The sequence below is a fragment of the Misgurnus anguillicaudatus genome, chromosome 21 (assembly GCF_027580225.2).
Source record: "Misgurnus anguillicaudatus chromosome 21, ASM2758022v2, whole genome shotgun sequence".
Lineage (NCBI taxonomy): Eukaryota > Metazoa > Chordata > Actinopteri > Cypriniformes > Cobitidae > Misgurnus > Misgurnus anguillicaudatus.
Window position 1 is genome coordinate 38,784,337 of NC_073357.2, and position 16,394 is coordinate 38,800,730.

Genomic DNA, 16,394 nt, shown 5'->3' on the forward strand with positions numbered 1-16,394 from the left:
CAGAGGCTGCCTGCAGTTCCTGCTCTGTACTGTTACCCTCATTTTCTCAAAGGTGAGAGGATGGTTAACCTGTTAAACATTATACTGTATTTCTATGCTTTTGTTTTAGAAAGGGTGTGATGTTTAATTTTTTGCTGTATATTGGGAAATGTAAACTAGTTGGGCTTTTGAACTATATGGATTATAAATGTGCTGCATGGGTTTTTAAGTTAGTGTGTGCACTGAAAAGAATTAGTCATTCAATTTACTCAATTTTTTGGGGTGAGTGGTTGCAATCAATTTATTTAAGCTACATTTAAACAAAAGTTTTTTATTGTATTTTAATTTACAATTTTAACAAGTTTAAATGTAGCTTAAATAAATTGATTGCAGCCACTTACCTTAAAGGTTGAGTAAATTGAATGAATATTTTTTTTCAGTGTGATTCAAAGCAAAATTATGTGTGACATATTTGAAGAAATAATTTGTTTAGAGATATTGAAAATAATTAGACAGATCAATACGGTTTTTTTATTTATTTATTTATTTATTTTCAGTTTTAGGTTTTATGTCTTTGTATACTTGCATGTTTTGTAAAATGAGGAGCGTTGATGGACAGTCACTCTGTAGTAACCAGCTGTTAATATTGAACCCTCAATGGCACATGGATGAGCCTTGGTTATTCTTCACTTGTAGTATATGGTTTAAATGATAAGTCATCTTAAGTCATAAATTAATTGTTTATAATTTCATCAAAGTATTAATTTAATGTCAATGTAACTTAATACGTTGGACATGATAGTGCTAGGAGAACACTATGTGCTAACATTTCAATAACCCTGAAATCTGAGGCCTTATTCTATCTATTACTCACCTCATCAAAGCAACCATAAGCTAGTTTTAGATCATCGGAAATTCTGGACGTATGGACTTGAAGAGTATTGAGAAAAATAATATTTTTTCTTTGTATTACTCTTAGAACATTAATTATTGCTTGCTTCTATAATCTATGGTGTGTAATCTGTGTATGATTTACTGTTTGCTTGATAACATTTCTGATGTCTGAAGTCACTACTTTGTATCATTTTACACATAGAGATCAGCTTTCTGCTTCACTCACATTTATGTCACACGCAGCTAAATGCCTGGGCGATGCATACACATGTAGCAGCCAAGTCTTACTGACTAATGCAGATTTATTCATTTTATATTTACACTAGTGTATAGTGGGTTTCAAACTGGGGTCCAGGAACTCCCAGGGGACATCCGAGAGGTACAAAAATAGTTTTTGGCGTTTATCTCTACATACATGTTCCATTTAAATTAATAAATAAAAAATATAAATTGATATATATTTTAGGTAGGGGGGCTCTAACAAAAAGTTCACCATATTTGGGGGTCCTTGGCATCATAAAATTTAAAAATCTGTAAATTGTCGCCAGAGGTGTAAAGTACTTGATTAATTTTACTTCACTCTAAAAATGGCTGGGTTGTTTTTGACCCATGGTGGGTAAATATTGGACAGAACACGTGCTGAGTTAAAAATTACCTCATGCTGACTCAAAAATGACCCAATGTTGGGTTGTTGTTGTGCAACCATGGGGTATAACAACCCATCAGCTGGGTTAAAATAACCCAGCATTGGGTCAATTTTTGGCCCAGCACGTGTTCTGTCCGGTGTTTGCCCGTTGTGGGTCGAGGATGGCCCAGCCAATTTTAGAGTGTTGATTACTGTACTTATGTATTATTTTGGGGATTTTTACTTTACTTGAGTACAGTAAAAATCAGTACTTATACTAAATTAAATTTTTTGAGAAAAAAAGTAGATTTTACTCCTTACAATTTTATTTACAGTCAAAAAGTACTTATTTTTTACAGATCATTTCATTCTATTTTCCCTTGCTTTTACCAAACCAATTGAATTGCGCTGATGGGCAGTTTAATTTAAATGTTATTTATTCTGGAGCCTTTGGATTACACTCAGGAATTGGCCAACAGTTTATCTAATGATGAAGATTTTTTCGCTTCTTTGAAACCGACAACACATGCAGTGTGTTCCCGTGTGACACATTCCCTGCTATTTGCAGCCTCTCTATTAAGACTAAGACCTTGTTCACACTTTCAGTCCAAATCTGATTTTGGTGCATATCCAATTTGACAGACTCTCTGTCCATATTGTGTATCACAACTGTTCAGATCCGATCTCTATCCTATACACTGTAAAAAATACTTTGCTGCCTTAAAATTTTTTGTTGAATCAACTCGGATTTACAAGTCAACTTTCTATTATTTATCTTGACTAGAGATGAGTTGTTATAACTACAGGTGAGTTGTTATAACTTGTAAATTTAAGTTGACTTTTCTCAACTATATTTTATACGTTGTGACAACTAATCTCTGTTGACATGACTTGCAAATCTGAGTTGATTTAACAAAAAATTTTGGGGCAGCAAAGTTTTTTTTACAGTGTAGCTTTCTGCCGTTTTCCCGGATTATCTGCACTGTTTCTATGGCAAAGACGTTGTGCTGGCACGACAATCTGCCTCGATGTCTGACGTGTTTAGGTTTTACGTGAAACAACAGCATGACGTAACCGAAAAGCTACACAAATGCGATCAGGGTGGTCAAACTGAAATGGATTTCTGGAAATGGGATTTGAAAAACCTATTTTCAAAATAATGTCTTAAAATAAACACCAAAGCAATGTTTGTAGTAACAGTGGTATAAGCGGAATATTACGTCTTGTATGTGATTGCTGAGTAAATGTAATTGAGTATAAGTAAGAGAAGCTGTGAGTGAGAAATGTTTTACAGCTATAGTTAGGTGTGTTTATAGTAAAGACTGTTGATAGTTAGTGCCTGTAACCGAGTAAGGGTGTGTGTGCCAAAAGAGTTATTTCAGTTTCTACATCTAGAGGGCAGTAACCAGTATAGGTCATATGGGAAAGTTTATGCAGCAGAATTTTTAACACAATCTTATGGCAATTCATACTTGAATTGATGTATGAATGATTTGCTTTTACTCCTGTGACTCTGGATTTAAGGACAGGGAATAAAAAAAAAATTCTAATAATTACACGTTTTTGTATGATTCACAAATTAGCCAATCCATACAAATTCTCTCAGGCATCAATTTAACATTCACAGTAAAATGTGAAAAGTTGGATCAACTTAAAACAAACGTACATTTTTCAAGGTTTTTTACATTTTTAAAAAGTTAATTCAACTCTTCACTTTTTACAGTGTACTAAAGTTATGACTAGATATTTTTTATATATCTTTATTTTATATATATATATATATATATATATATATATATATATATATATATATATATATATATATATATATATATATATATATATATATCTAGAGAGAATCTGACTGTCAGCAAACAACAAACTTCACCACATCAAACATACAATACACTGTAAAAAGTAAAAGTGGGATTAAATTGTTAATTGTAAATTGGTAAAAAATAAATAAATACAATTTAATACCAATTTAAGAAATTCTTAAATGTTTTTTCACCTTAAATTTTCTCACTTTTTTAAAGTTATTTTTTGGGTCATTTTGCCTTTATTTGATAGACAGTAACTGAGACACGACAGGAAAGTACAGGGTGGAGAGAGGGGTATGGGATAGGCAAAAGACCTTGAGCCGGGATTTGAACTTGGGTTGCCGAAAGTGCATCTGCACCATATGTTATTTTTGGGCCATTTTGCCTTTATTTGATAGACGACAGGAAAGTACAGGGTGGAGAGAGGGGTATGGGATCAGCAAAGGACCTTGAGCCGGGATTCGAACTCGGGTCACTGGAAGTGCATATGCACCATATGTTGGAGCACTGTCCACTACACCATCGACTCCAAAAATTTTCTTACTTTAAGTAAAAAATGTAATCATTTTTTTTGTACTTGAAGTAATTTGTTAAAGTATATCAAACTTTCACTTTTCACAGTATACAGATGCAGTCACTCAATATTCTTCCCTAATTTAAGTCACTAGCCTCATAACGGATGTATGTCTTTTATATACTGTATTTATCTTCTTCATTTGCTCAATGTGTGTGAATTGTTTTTACATTAAATGCAGTTATGACATTATGAGTTGCTACAAACCCTTTCTCTCTTTATCATTTGTTTATAAAAATCTCACCTGATTTTCTATATTTCCACAGAACAACACATAAAGCCTGTCATCATGTCTGAGTATGTCTTGTTTTTATCAAACTTCTTTTTATCAAACGCAAGTAAACACATCATTTTAAGCCTTAAGTGTTAAAATATATCTTCTCTCTTCTAAAATGACAACAGTAAAAAGATGACATCGAGCCGGAGGCATCAACTAAAGGTATCTGAGGCATAAGAGTCTGTTCAGTTTATCCACACACGACAGGTATGTTTGTCCATTGTTGCATTTGTTTTTTGCTCATTGTTTGTTCTAGAGTTTGCTCCTGGCTATAGCCAAAGACCTGATGGAGGTAGAGAAAAAGAAGGACCAGGAAGAAAGAGCACGTTATATGGAGGAGAAATGCCCTCCTCTCTCTTTGCCTCACTCTGTGCAGGAATTACAGGTAGCGTACAGACACACCACATCAATGCAGACACATGCATGACTGTATACAGTATATGAGAAAGCCTGCTGTTAAACTGTGTTTTCAGGATCTGTGCAAACAGCTGCATCAGAAGATCGATGTGGTGGATGAGGAGAGATATGACATGGCTTCCAAAGTGGCTAAGGGTGAAAAAGAGGTCTTTCATTCATGGTTTCTGTTCTTTCGTTTCTCATTTATATGATGGTTTGAATTTCAGCTAATGGAACTGCTTGTTTCTGTAGATTGAGGATTTGAAGATTAAGGTTCAGGACCTCAAAGGTAAATTCAAGAAGCCTGTTCTGAAGAAAGTGCGAATGTCAGCCGATGCCATGCTGCAGGCACTGCTCGGCTCTAAGCACAAAGTGTGCATGGATCTGAGAGCCAACCTCAAACAGGTCAAGAAAGAGGTCAAAGAGGAGGTGAGTGAACATTACAGTGCATTTAATCTATACCTTATGTGTTCAATGGTGTGAAACTCATAACCTTTTGTGCAGCCAATGCAATGCTCTACCTGATAACATACATAATAATTGAGATTGAGATTAGTTTAAGTATAGATAATCTCAAAACCTAAGACATACTTCAATGTATGTATGTCTAAACATTAAACTCGATATAAGTATTTTTTTAAATGTTCAAAAAATGTTTCTTGTTTTACTGAACATTGTCTTAGTCCTCAGGGTACAGAAATAGTGTAACACCTTAATGTCAATTTGAATACTCTCTCTTCACATTATTTTAGGACAAGTTGGAACCTGTAGGTGACTGGCGTAAGAAAATCGAGGATCAGGCTGGTATGGATGGCAGAAAGAAGATGTTTGAGTCCGAGGCTTAAATCTCAACAATTTCACATTAGAAGATGTTGAATCTGAGGCTTAAGCAGGGAGCCATTTAAATTTTCAAGCTGTTTCTGATGGACTTTCTCATGCTAAAACTTTCTCATACTGATGCATGTTTCGCTGTCAAAAGTGCTTGTGACACATTCAACTAGCCAACGGTAACTACACTAATCCATATATTCAAAATGTACAACATGAATTATATGTAGACTCACCATAACAAATAAATAACAAACAAAAACAGAAACAGTTGTCATCTGATCTGATCTGATCACTCTCATCCTGCTAAAAAAATTAATGACCCTGTACCATTTATCAAAGGTATGTTACAAACATGTTATATTTTTCACAGCACATCTGAACAATCAACAATATGGTATTACAATAGTGTGGCATGCTTGCACACACGTGATGCTTCTCCTGATAGAGATCTGAAGCCTTTGAAAGTCAAACTTGGTGTTTATATTATATCTATGATTCAAGGTCTTCTCATCGTTTTCATTTATATTTACTAGTAAATGGTCAGCACATACAGTACACTGAGGGGAGATGTGCTAAGGTTATACATAAGCCTGAGTAGTAACATTGTTTCACCCTGATGTTGATATTGAACGGTTACAGGGTGCTGACTAGTGAGGAAAAACAAGTGAAGAGGCTTTAAGAGGGGCAGTGTGGGTAAGTGGCTTATAACAAGTGTTTGTGTGTGTACAGATCCGGCAATAAGGATCAAACCATAGAAATGTTTTTACTAACATATAGTTAAACATCACAAATCTGTGGAGTGACACATTAGCATATTAAAAAGGCTATATAGCACTTACAGTCTAATTGGTCGTTCTAATTAGTCAGTGTATCAGCATTGCTCTCCGCAATAATGTTACTTAAAAGAAAGTTGTTTTGTCTTACTTTCATGCATTTCACAAACAAATCTCAAACTAACCATGCAGGAATAAAGGGGATCTAATAACAATTCTAACCTTGTGGCAACCTGCAAGGATTGAAGCAGAAATGAAGCAGTTATAAAAGTTATGTCACACTGCGGTATTGCAGGATGAGGGTGCCCTTGCATTGAAAACTGTAAATAAACATTATTTTTTCTATTAAAGGTGCAGTGTGTAAATCAGGCATGAGAATCCCTCACCTTTCGGTGAAATTCGCCATTTTGAAGCCAAAAAAGGTGACCCACGTGAATCGTGTAGATTCGATGAGAAAACATTTTTTGGGAGGAGGGTATGCGCGTTGTTTGTAGACGCGCCCTTCGCCGTCATCAAACATGTATCCCAGACATTAGGTTTGTTTGAGTTCATGCTGCCTGGCAAAAACCGACAGGCAGCTGACATCAAAGTATCACGAGAGTGAATCGAGAAGCCATAAGGAAGTCTGCTTTCGAATCGCTCTCAACGCTACTTTGATGTCATCCGTCTTTCTGTGTTCTTCGTCATACACACTTGTTGAAGATGCGTAGAGCGACTGCCTTTGGGACGTAAAGTCAACACAAAACGCTGTAAAACTATAACTGTAGAATTCTAAGGCGTCAATCAATTAAAACAACATATATACACAGACTGACATTGCAAAGTGAACTAAAATATTTTTTATTGGAATGGATTGGAACGAATGATGGACATACTCCGTCCTCGCTTGTAAGTCGCATTGGTCTACTAGTCTACGGCTGTAAGTACCTAAATGTAAATATGGTAAAACTGCAAAATATTGCATGAAATGCTGTTAATAAGAACATACTGCTAATACTGTTAATAAGAAAGTTTATCGTTTACAGTAACATTTAAGCGATTTTAAACTATTTGAGCGACAAAGATGCTAAAGTGATTTGTTTTCGGTGGGCATACATGCACAAACTCAAAAGCCCACGCAACTGAAACGCGCGTTCAAAAATCACGCAAATGCATAATTTCTTTGGGCTTGACAGAAGATATACGCACAAATAATCTTGTAATACCACAGTCTCTTCAAGTATTCTCATAAAAACAGTTGTTTATTATAAGTGAGCAGTTGGTCAGTGTATAGATCAGTGCTTCTCCACCGGTGTTAAAAGGACAGTTCCTCTTATAAGAAATGCTTATGTTTGTGTCACTATGGTAATCAAACTACAGAAGACAAAAGGAAAATCACCTTTATAGCTTTAAAAAGATAAATTATATTTCATTTATAGAATGAAAACAGTGTTATATTAATTTGATACTGTTTTTCTACCTAATCAATACTGTTAGATCTTCCTTTATTTGTAACTTTGGTCTTTTCTATTTTATATGCTTGTAATTTCTTGATTTGTACTTATTTTATTTTCCCACATCACTTTTTGCTGATCTGAAAATTATTGAAACCATGACTCCATAATAAAAAACCACAATGTAGTTAATTTAACCAGTACTATATTGTAAAATTAAGTAATTTTAAATTATATGTAGGCCTGCAGGTCCACCCTATTCCAAGGCCAACATAAAATTGTATGGCCTTGCGATTGGTCAGATTATGGCAGATTATCTAAATTATCCGTCAGAATTAAATAATTGAAATAATGGTCATAATGTATTTTTTGCTTATGTTATGGTGTGCATTTTGTTTCTGCTGGGATGTTGGGTTCCTTCCTTCTTTTTTTGTCCTTGATCAATCACATGCCTTAAGAATAAACAAGTTAAGTTACAGCATGTCCCCTAAAGAGGCCGTAATATTTATTCCGGTGGGGTCCTCCCACCTTGCGGCCCCATCAGAGGCCATATCGCCCCTCGAGCACCCTTCTCACCTTTTTTACCCCGACCCGTTTTCATGCCTGGTAAATCTTAGCGGCATCTAGTGGTGAGGTTGCGAATTGCAACTAACGGCTCAGTCCACTGCTCACCTCTCGCTTTTGAAACACACAGAGAAGCTATGGTAGCCCGCACCGGACAAACATGCCATCGTCGGAGACAACTTAGTAAAAACACTTTGTCCGTTAAGGGCTTCTGTAGAAACACGGCGGCACAAAATGGCAACTTCCACGTAAGGGGACCCTCTGTGTATGTAGATAAAAAGTCTCATTCTAAGGTAATGAACGCATGACGGTTAATTATGAAAGGTCATTAAACACCCCTGATAACATAGTTTTGTATATTATTTTTCATTTCTGTCAAGAGATCCTTCTAAAAATTACACACGGCATCTTTAAATGCTTATATTTATAGCATTTTTTATATTTTTGTTTAATAGAATAAACTTCCATTTACATTTTTTTTATTTTCCTAACTGCTTCATTTCCCCTTTAAAGTGTGAACTAAAGTGATGTAAAGCAAAATAAGTGAATTTAAGATAACACATGCCTAACATGCCTGTCACCTTTGAGGTTAAACAGACAATGTTTTAAAGGGGACATTTCACAATAAGCTATGAACAGAAAAGGTGCTATTTTTGGGTGTGTCCTTTTAAATGTAAAAGTGATCTGATCTCTGCACTAAATGACAGTGGTGTGGTTGGATAGTGCAGATTAAGGGGTGGTACTATCCCCTTCTGACATCACAAGGGGGACCAAATTTCATTGATCTGTTTTTTCACATGCTTGCAGAGAATGGTTAACAAAAACTAAGTTACTGGGTTGTTCTTTAACACAAGGTTGATAGAATCAATTGGGACCCAATTATTGCACTTAAACATGGAAAAAGTCAAATTTTCATGATATGTCCCCTTTAATGGGCAGTTCTTAATAGTATCTATGGCGCTCTCTGGTGGCTAGTAGAGGAAACTGCAGATAATATTATTTTGGGGGGAAGTGTGCACAGTAGGCTACTGTAATGAATTTAAATATTAGGATGGGTTTTTAAGTCAGACAGTTGATCAGCTCAGATCATACAACCTAAAACTCAAAATCCAACATCAGGATTAAGATATTTAAAGGGATAGTCAAATCACCCAAAAATGAAAATGTCATCATATACTTCACCGGCATGTTGTTACAAACAAGTTGTATTCATTTCTTTGTTCTGATGAACACTAGGAAGATATTTTGAGCACCTCTGATTTCCATAGTAGTAGTTTGTAACAACATGAGGGTGAGTAAATGATGACCGAATTTTAATTTTGTGTGAACTATTTTTTTAACTGTTAAATGTGTAATGTGTATTTTAGCGGCATCTAGTGGTGAGTTTGGGAATTGCAGTCAACCTCAATTTGCAATAAGAAACTTGACCACAGGACAAACATGTTGTTGTCGGAGACAACAATGGGATAAAGTGCACTCTGTAGACCAGTTTGTCTGTTAAGGGCAGGGGTGGACATTCCTGGTCCTGGAGGGCCACAGTCCTGCAAAGCTGGAGCTTAACTTTGCAGGACAGTGGCCCCCCAGGACCAGGAATGCCCACTCCTGTAAAAACATGACAGCAACTTCAATGTAAGGCTGTGTATGTAGATAAAAAAGTCTCATTCTAAGGTAATAAAATCAATGCAATTCATTATTATGGTCTTTACTGATAATAAAGTTATGTGTAGGCCTATTATACTGCATTTCTGTCAAGATATCCTTCTAAAAGTTTATGTCCTTTAAATGTATGTCTATTTTGATTTGTCAGTGGATATTACCACCCCACAATTAACATAATTATAAAAAGAAGTTTATACATGTTTCTGCAATTAAGGAAATAAAACTTATCTATATAATCTTCTGTGGTTTGAGGAAGTATTAAAACAGTGTGTTATTATGTCAGTTCTACTGTGTTGTAAGCTAGAATGGGATTTCCCACCTGTTTTATTGCTAACATTGTGTTACTATAGAAAACAACAGGTGGGAAAACACACATAGTAACAGCAGTAAAATCTTCATAGTAAGATCACAAAAATACATCCTAATTTAGAAAAATTATTCATAAATGCTTTTCAAGTTTTAAATATGCATAATGTTCCATTACAATTAGCTTTGTATAAAATATAAGTCTGTATGTCCTTATTAAGATAACAAAGTAAAGCTGTATGATATTTGTAAGGTTATATTATACTTCTGAGGCACGTGTGTTTTAGGCATACAACAATGTTATGGGGACAAATGTTTTTCTCACAATCTAGGAAAACGTCTTGACATTTACTACATTGTGGGAACACCAATACGGTTCCCACAGTAAAAAAACAGCTTAATAAACATTAATAAATGATGTGTACTGTAACTAAAATATGTAAAGATCCTAACATGATTCTGTGCGGGTTAGGTTAACTGGTATAGATTAAATTATCATTAGTTCACTAAAATCAGAGTTAATGGAAAGTCCTTGTAATGATAATACCAACATATGTGTGTTGTGTGTGAATGGGGGTGATGAAACCTCATTGGCTTGACAAGATCTGCTTCCTTAAAGAGTCTGAAGATGCCATTTGGGGAACCTATATAAACCCATCTAATGTTATAGTTTCACACTTGTTCTTCGTAAACTTCTGTGAACGTCCTGTTGCAAGCTGAAAGGTGAGTCTCTCTATTATTCATCTTAATCTTTAAGACTGCAGAAAAGGCACCGGGCTTTATCACTATAACATGAAACCACAGATCTTAATATCAGAAGATCTCATACATTCTGAGCAGCTAGTCTCAGCCAGAAAATCTGCATTACTGTTTATTACTTATTGTCTTAAAGTCACATATTTGGTAGTAGAGAATGACCAACAGGTTAAATGATGTTTAATTATTTTAAATGCCATAAGAATGACAATTAAATGCGACTGTATGTTACAAATTAATCATTTTTAGTTAACGAATCATTGTAATCATAACACAAAATGTATATTCCTGTGTTTTGTTGTTGTTGTGATCACTTATTTATTTTGATAAAATTACTATAGGACAATTCTAATTTGTATTTCTTGTGAAAGTCATTTTTTGTGATTAACTGTTTTGTACATTTGAAAATATAACCAAATATGTTTAGTATTGACTAAGGCAATGTTAAAGATTGAAATCAATGTGAACTTAATGATTGAAATCAAACTTAGATGGTCTTAAGCTCATCATTGAATTATTAGACTTACAGTCTGCATTTACAGGCAGGGTCGCATACCTTTTTACAGTATCATACAGAAAATGCGGGATAGCTCTCACTTAGCAATAGCTAATCCCCCCCCCCCAAAAAACAAGATTATCATAATTTTCCGTTCATTCACAAGCCAACTTTGAGATAAAGATAAAATTATCAAATTATATTTTCCTAAAGCACCTTTTCCAAAGAAGATATTTCTTGTTAGCTCCTCACACACAAAGCATATATCTGTATCTTAGTTTGCTGCAAACATTTTTTTATGTTTTGAATATTAATTTAAAAAGTTGAATTTAAATGGAATAAGTGCTATGCAATAACTTTGCATTCAACTTGTTTATTTATTTATTTATTGAAAAAAGACTAATCTGGTCGCTTGCTATCAGAAAGTATTTTTAAAATTGAGGAGGTTTCAGCTGTTGGGCCTTGAAACTGACAAGAATCCTCAAGAGGCAACAGGTTTCTCTCAGCTGTCTCCTACCTCCTACAAAGGATTTCCAAAAAAAACACAAGACAACTGTTCCCAAGTTCAAACCTCGAAACACCTAATACTTCTGTGGGTATTGACATTTCGACACACACCCATATACCCTTCTCTCTGTCTGAGACACACACACACACACACAATGTTCGGTCAAATTTAGATCTGCTTCTCGACTGATGACTGAATGTAAATTGTTTCCATTTGAAGGCGACATCTCACCCCTCCTCCAGTCTTCACCCTGACCAGGGTCATCACAAAGAAACGGCAAGATGTCTGAGTAAGTATTGAATTACGTTGTGAGCTTGGTGTTGTGTGGTGTGAAAGTGTGTTTAGTGACAGATGCTCACAGACTATATTAATATTTCACATGAATGAACAAATACACAGTTCTTATTTACTTAACTCACATATATATTTACAATCAAGCTCCAAACTGATGCTTTTAAGTAGATTGTAATTAGCACATTAAAGGGACACTCCACTTAAAGGGGACAGAGAATGAAAAACCATTTTTACCTTGTCTTTATTCAATAATGGTAGTCTACCCACATTCACAAACATACAAAAAGTGTTAAACATGCTAAACATCTCAGTCTCATAGAAATTCCTCTTTTAGAAATGTCAGCCAGAAAACAGCCCAATCTGAAAAACTGATGCTTATGACATAACAGGCATCTAACTGCCCTTCCACTTTAACATAATTGGCTAAATTTTTTGAGTGGCAGCAAAGTCAGCCAATCAGTAATGAGATTGCAAGTTAAGCCAGTAGGGGGAGCCAAATAGGTGCAAAACCACGTGTTTAAAATCCCCCTCCCTAATAGATCTGAGAGAGGTTTTTATGAAGCTTCTAAGGCATTACAGACCCAAACAAAATGTTTTTGTCTACATGTCACATCACAGAACAAAGATAAATACTCTGTCCAATCATTCTATGTCACCTTTAAAAAAAATCTAATTTTCCAGCTCCCCTAGAGTTATACATGTGATTTTTATCGTTTTGGAATCCATTCAGCTGATCTCCGGGTCTGGCAGTACCACTTTTAGCATAGCTTAGCATAATTCATTGAATCTGATTGGCATCGCGCTAAAAAATAATCAAAGAGTTTGGATATTTTTTCTATTTAAAACTTGACTCTTCTGTAGTTACATCGTGTACTAAGACCGATGGAAAATGAAAAGTTGCAATTTTCTAGGCAGATGTGGCTAGGAACTATACTCTCATTCTGGCGTAATAATCAAGGACTTTGCTGATGTAACATGGCTGCAGCAGGCGTAGTGATATTACCCGGCGCCCGAAAATAGTCCCCTTGATAACTTTCAATAGCAGGAGACTATTTTCGGGCACTGCGTAACATAATTTTTTAGCGCGATACTAATGGTCTAATCAGATTCAAAACGGTAAGAATCAAATGTTTCACTCTAGGGGAGCTGGAAAATGAACATGTTTAAAAAAAAGTGGAGTGTCCCTTTAAATAAAAAACAGCATGATACATAACCATATTCCCTCTGCATCAGCCATTATGATCACATCAACTGGTCTCCCAGGCTCACCAGCTAAAAAAAGTGAACATAACATTTCTAAAACCATTTAAAAGCCCTACTGAAAAGAAATAATAAAACCATTACAGAAAATCCTAATGGTTTCCATTAAAATACCAATAGGAACCAATAGCTTTTACCATTCAAACCACTACATTGTATTGTGTTTTAGGCCATATTCCATTAAAACCAATACATACCATTAGAGACCAACAAAAACCAATACACTGTAGTGTGTTTTGGGCCATATTCCATTAGAACCAATACAATTGCCAATAATAAATAATGGTTTTATTGTTTTTTTCAGCAGAGGATAAGCCTAAAAAGCTTGGGAGACCAGTTAAGATCATTAAACCAGCTTTTAAGCTCATGTATATTATTGTGGACTGATGTAAGTTACTGTGCTTACTGTATGTAAACAATTTCTTTTTGATAGGAAAAAGATGACATCCAGCCGTAGGCACCATCTGAAGGTGAGGTCATTTCTTTTATTCTTTCGATCTGAAGTTCTGAGCTGAGACCTATAGGACCTTGTACCTTTGTACTCAATACTGTTCTTCAATAAAAAAATAAAAGCAGAAAAAAGTTCAGAGGATTCAGTATTTCTGAACACAGTCTGTGCGCTTCTTCTCTGTCTTTGTGCTACAGAGCTTGTTGCTTCAGATTGCCCACGATCTTTTAGAGGAAGAGGCAGCTGAGGCGGAGCAGGAAAAAGAGACATACATGCAGGAGAACTGCCCTCCACTTACACTGCCTGGAAGCATGCAAGAACTCCAGGTACACACACACACACACACACACACACATTCTGGTTTCCATGTTATGTGGGGACATTCCATAGACGTAATGCATTTTATTCTGTACAAACTGTATATTCTATTCCCCTTACCTACCCCATTCCCTAACCCCAACCATCACAGAAACCTTTCTGCTACTTCACATTTTCAATAAACATCATTCTGTTTGATTTATAAGCTTGTTTCCTCATGGGGACGTCAAAATGTCCCCACAAGGTCACAAAAACACTGGTATTCCTATCTTTGTGGGGACAATTGGTCCCCACAACGTAATAATTACCAGGTACACAAACACACACACACACACACACACAGTATACTTAAATGAATTAGTAACATGTGTCTGTGTGCGTCTTTGTAAAGGAACTGTGTAAGAAGCTGCACCATCAGATTGATATCATTGATGAACAAAGATACGATATGGAGAGCAAAGTGGCTAAATCAAACAAGGAGGTATTTACAGACGGTCAAATAAAATAGTTATTTTATAGGTATTAACTTATACATTACTCATCACTGTTTTTAAGCATCTTTTAAACCTTTCTCATCTTATCTTTTATTTTGATCTGTGTAGATTGAGGATCTGAAGATAAAGATTCAAGACCTAAAGGGTAAATTCAAGAAGCCCGTTCTGAAGAAAGTGCGCATGTCTGCTGATGCCATGCTGCAGGCACTGCTGGGCTCTAAACACAAAGTGTCCCTGGACTTAAGAGCCAACCTTAAACAGGTCAAGAAAGAGGTTAAAGAGGAGGTGAGTGAACATTACTAACACCTCACACACACAGAGGCAAGTGCACTGAACTGTAAGGAAATCGCAGCTCATGATTAATATGTATGCTTCAAGAGTCAACTGTTAATCGTGTTGTTATACATACAGTACAAAACTACAAAGAACGGAAAGAGGACATTGAGACATTGTGATTTTTTATGTCTACAGGAGAAAGAGGCAGTGGGAGACTGGCGTAAGAACATCGAGGATAAGGCTGGTATGGATGGCAGAAAGAAGATGTTTGAGTCCGAGGCCTAAATCTCAACAATTTCACATTCGATTTATTTGGTTAGGTTGTCCTAATGTATGTGGTCTTCAGGGTTTTGAGGGATAAAACATGTCAAATTCCTTCATGTGATGTAATAATGTTACAGATGGTTTATACAGGTATGTATAAGGGGGTTTTAATGTATGTGAGGGTTGGATTTTGTAACTGATGCTTTAATGTCTAAATTTTCCAAAAGTAGAGAATTACTACTAAATGATTGCCTAATAAATTGACATAGATCAGTAAAACCTATTAAAAAACTTTTTTTGAAAAACTAAGATTTATGAAAGGGATTTGATCAAAAGAAATAAAAAACACATTGTGAGTCAAAATGATGTTCTGTTGTTTTTACAAAATCAAAACAGCTGCTATAAACCTGATACACATCAGAAAGAAAGGAAAAATAAAGATCTGAAGGTCTGAAATAACCAGTTTTAGTTTTAAGGATTATCTCCTAGGTGGGTGGCATTTGATCGGAACATACTGTAGGCTACTACACTACAAAAGTCCTATGCCAAATGGCACATCTGAAGTGGACTGTCTTGGTGCCTATAGGTGTCAATCAATTCATGATTTTGTGGGACCAGTATGGACCAAACTGTACACCAATTGTCAAATGTTAGGCTTTGAAAAGCACAATGACCACAGTGACTCCATACACATAATTATTGGATATTTTATCACCAGCACCCAGTTCACTCTTAAAAATGCTGGGTTATTTTTAACCCAGCATTGTGTTAAAAAGGGATCAACCCAACTTTTGGGTTCAATTAACCAGAAAATGTTTATATTTGACCAAACAGGGTTTAAACAACCCAGCATAGATTAAATTACAACCCAGCAGGTTGGGTTTGTCCCTTTTTGACCCATAGAGTGGAATTATTTTAAGTGTAGTTATTATTGTTATTATTAAATTATATTGTTAGTGTTTTTAAGACTGTGATTCATATTTAGTATGGAAGCATAATAATAGTTATAATAATAATAATAATAGAGAATAATATCCGTTAAACTGCATCATTATCTTTATTAGACAATAAACAGGTAAATGGTGCATATGAACAGGTTTTATACTGCAGTAAGTAACAGTCTGAATTGTGTGTTTGACAACACACAGA

At 35.3% G+C, this 16,394-nt stretch overlaps 2 protein-coding genes across 2 annotated transcripts; both read left to right on the forward strand.

Annotated features, from left to right (window-relative positions):
* The first annotated feature begins 3 nt into the window (after positions 1–3).
* Positions 4–5,661, forward strand: LOC129445676 (troponin I, fast skeletal muscle). The gene is made up of 7 exons (XM_055206734.2): positions 4–52; positions 4,159–4,189; positions 4,295–4,331; positions 4,426–4,554; positions 4,643–4,732; positions 4,818–4,994; positions 5,318–5,661. The coding sequence occupies exons 2-7, from the start codon at positions 4,182–4,184 to the stop codon at positions 5,408–5,410; spliced, it is 534 nt and encodes a 177-aa protein (XP_055062709.1). The 5' UTR covers positions 4–52; positions 4,159–4,181; the 3' UTR covers positions 5,411–5,661.
* A 4,907-nt stretch (positions 5,662–10,568) lies between these two features.
* LOC129445703 (troponin I, fast skeletal muscle) lies at positions 10,569–15,595 on the forward strand. The gene is made up of 7 exons (XM_055206735.2): positions 10,569–10,854; positions 12,111–12,180; positions 13,879–13,915; positions 14,091–14,219; positions 14,603–14,692; positions 14,814–14,990; positions 15,177–15,595. The coding sequence occupies exons 2-7, from the start codon at positions 12,173–12,175 to the stop codon at positions 15,264–15,266; spliced, it is 531 nt and encodes a 176-aa protein (XP_055062710.1). The 5' UTR covers positions 10,569–10,854; positions 12,111–12,172; the 3' UTR covers positions 15,267–15,595.
* Positions 15,596–16,394: the final 799 nt, after the last annotated feature.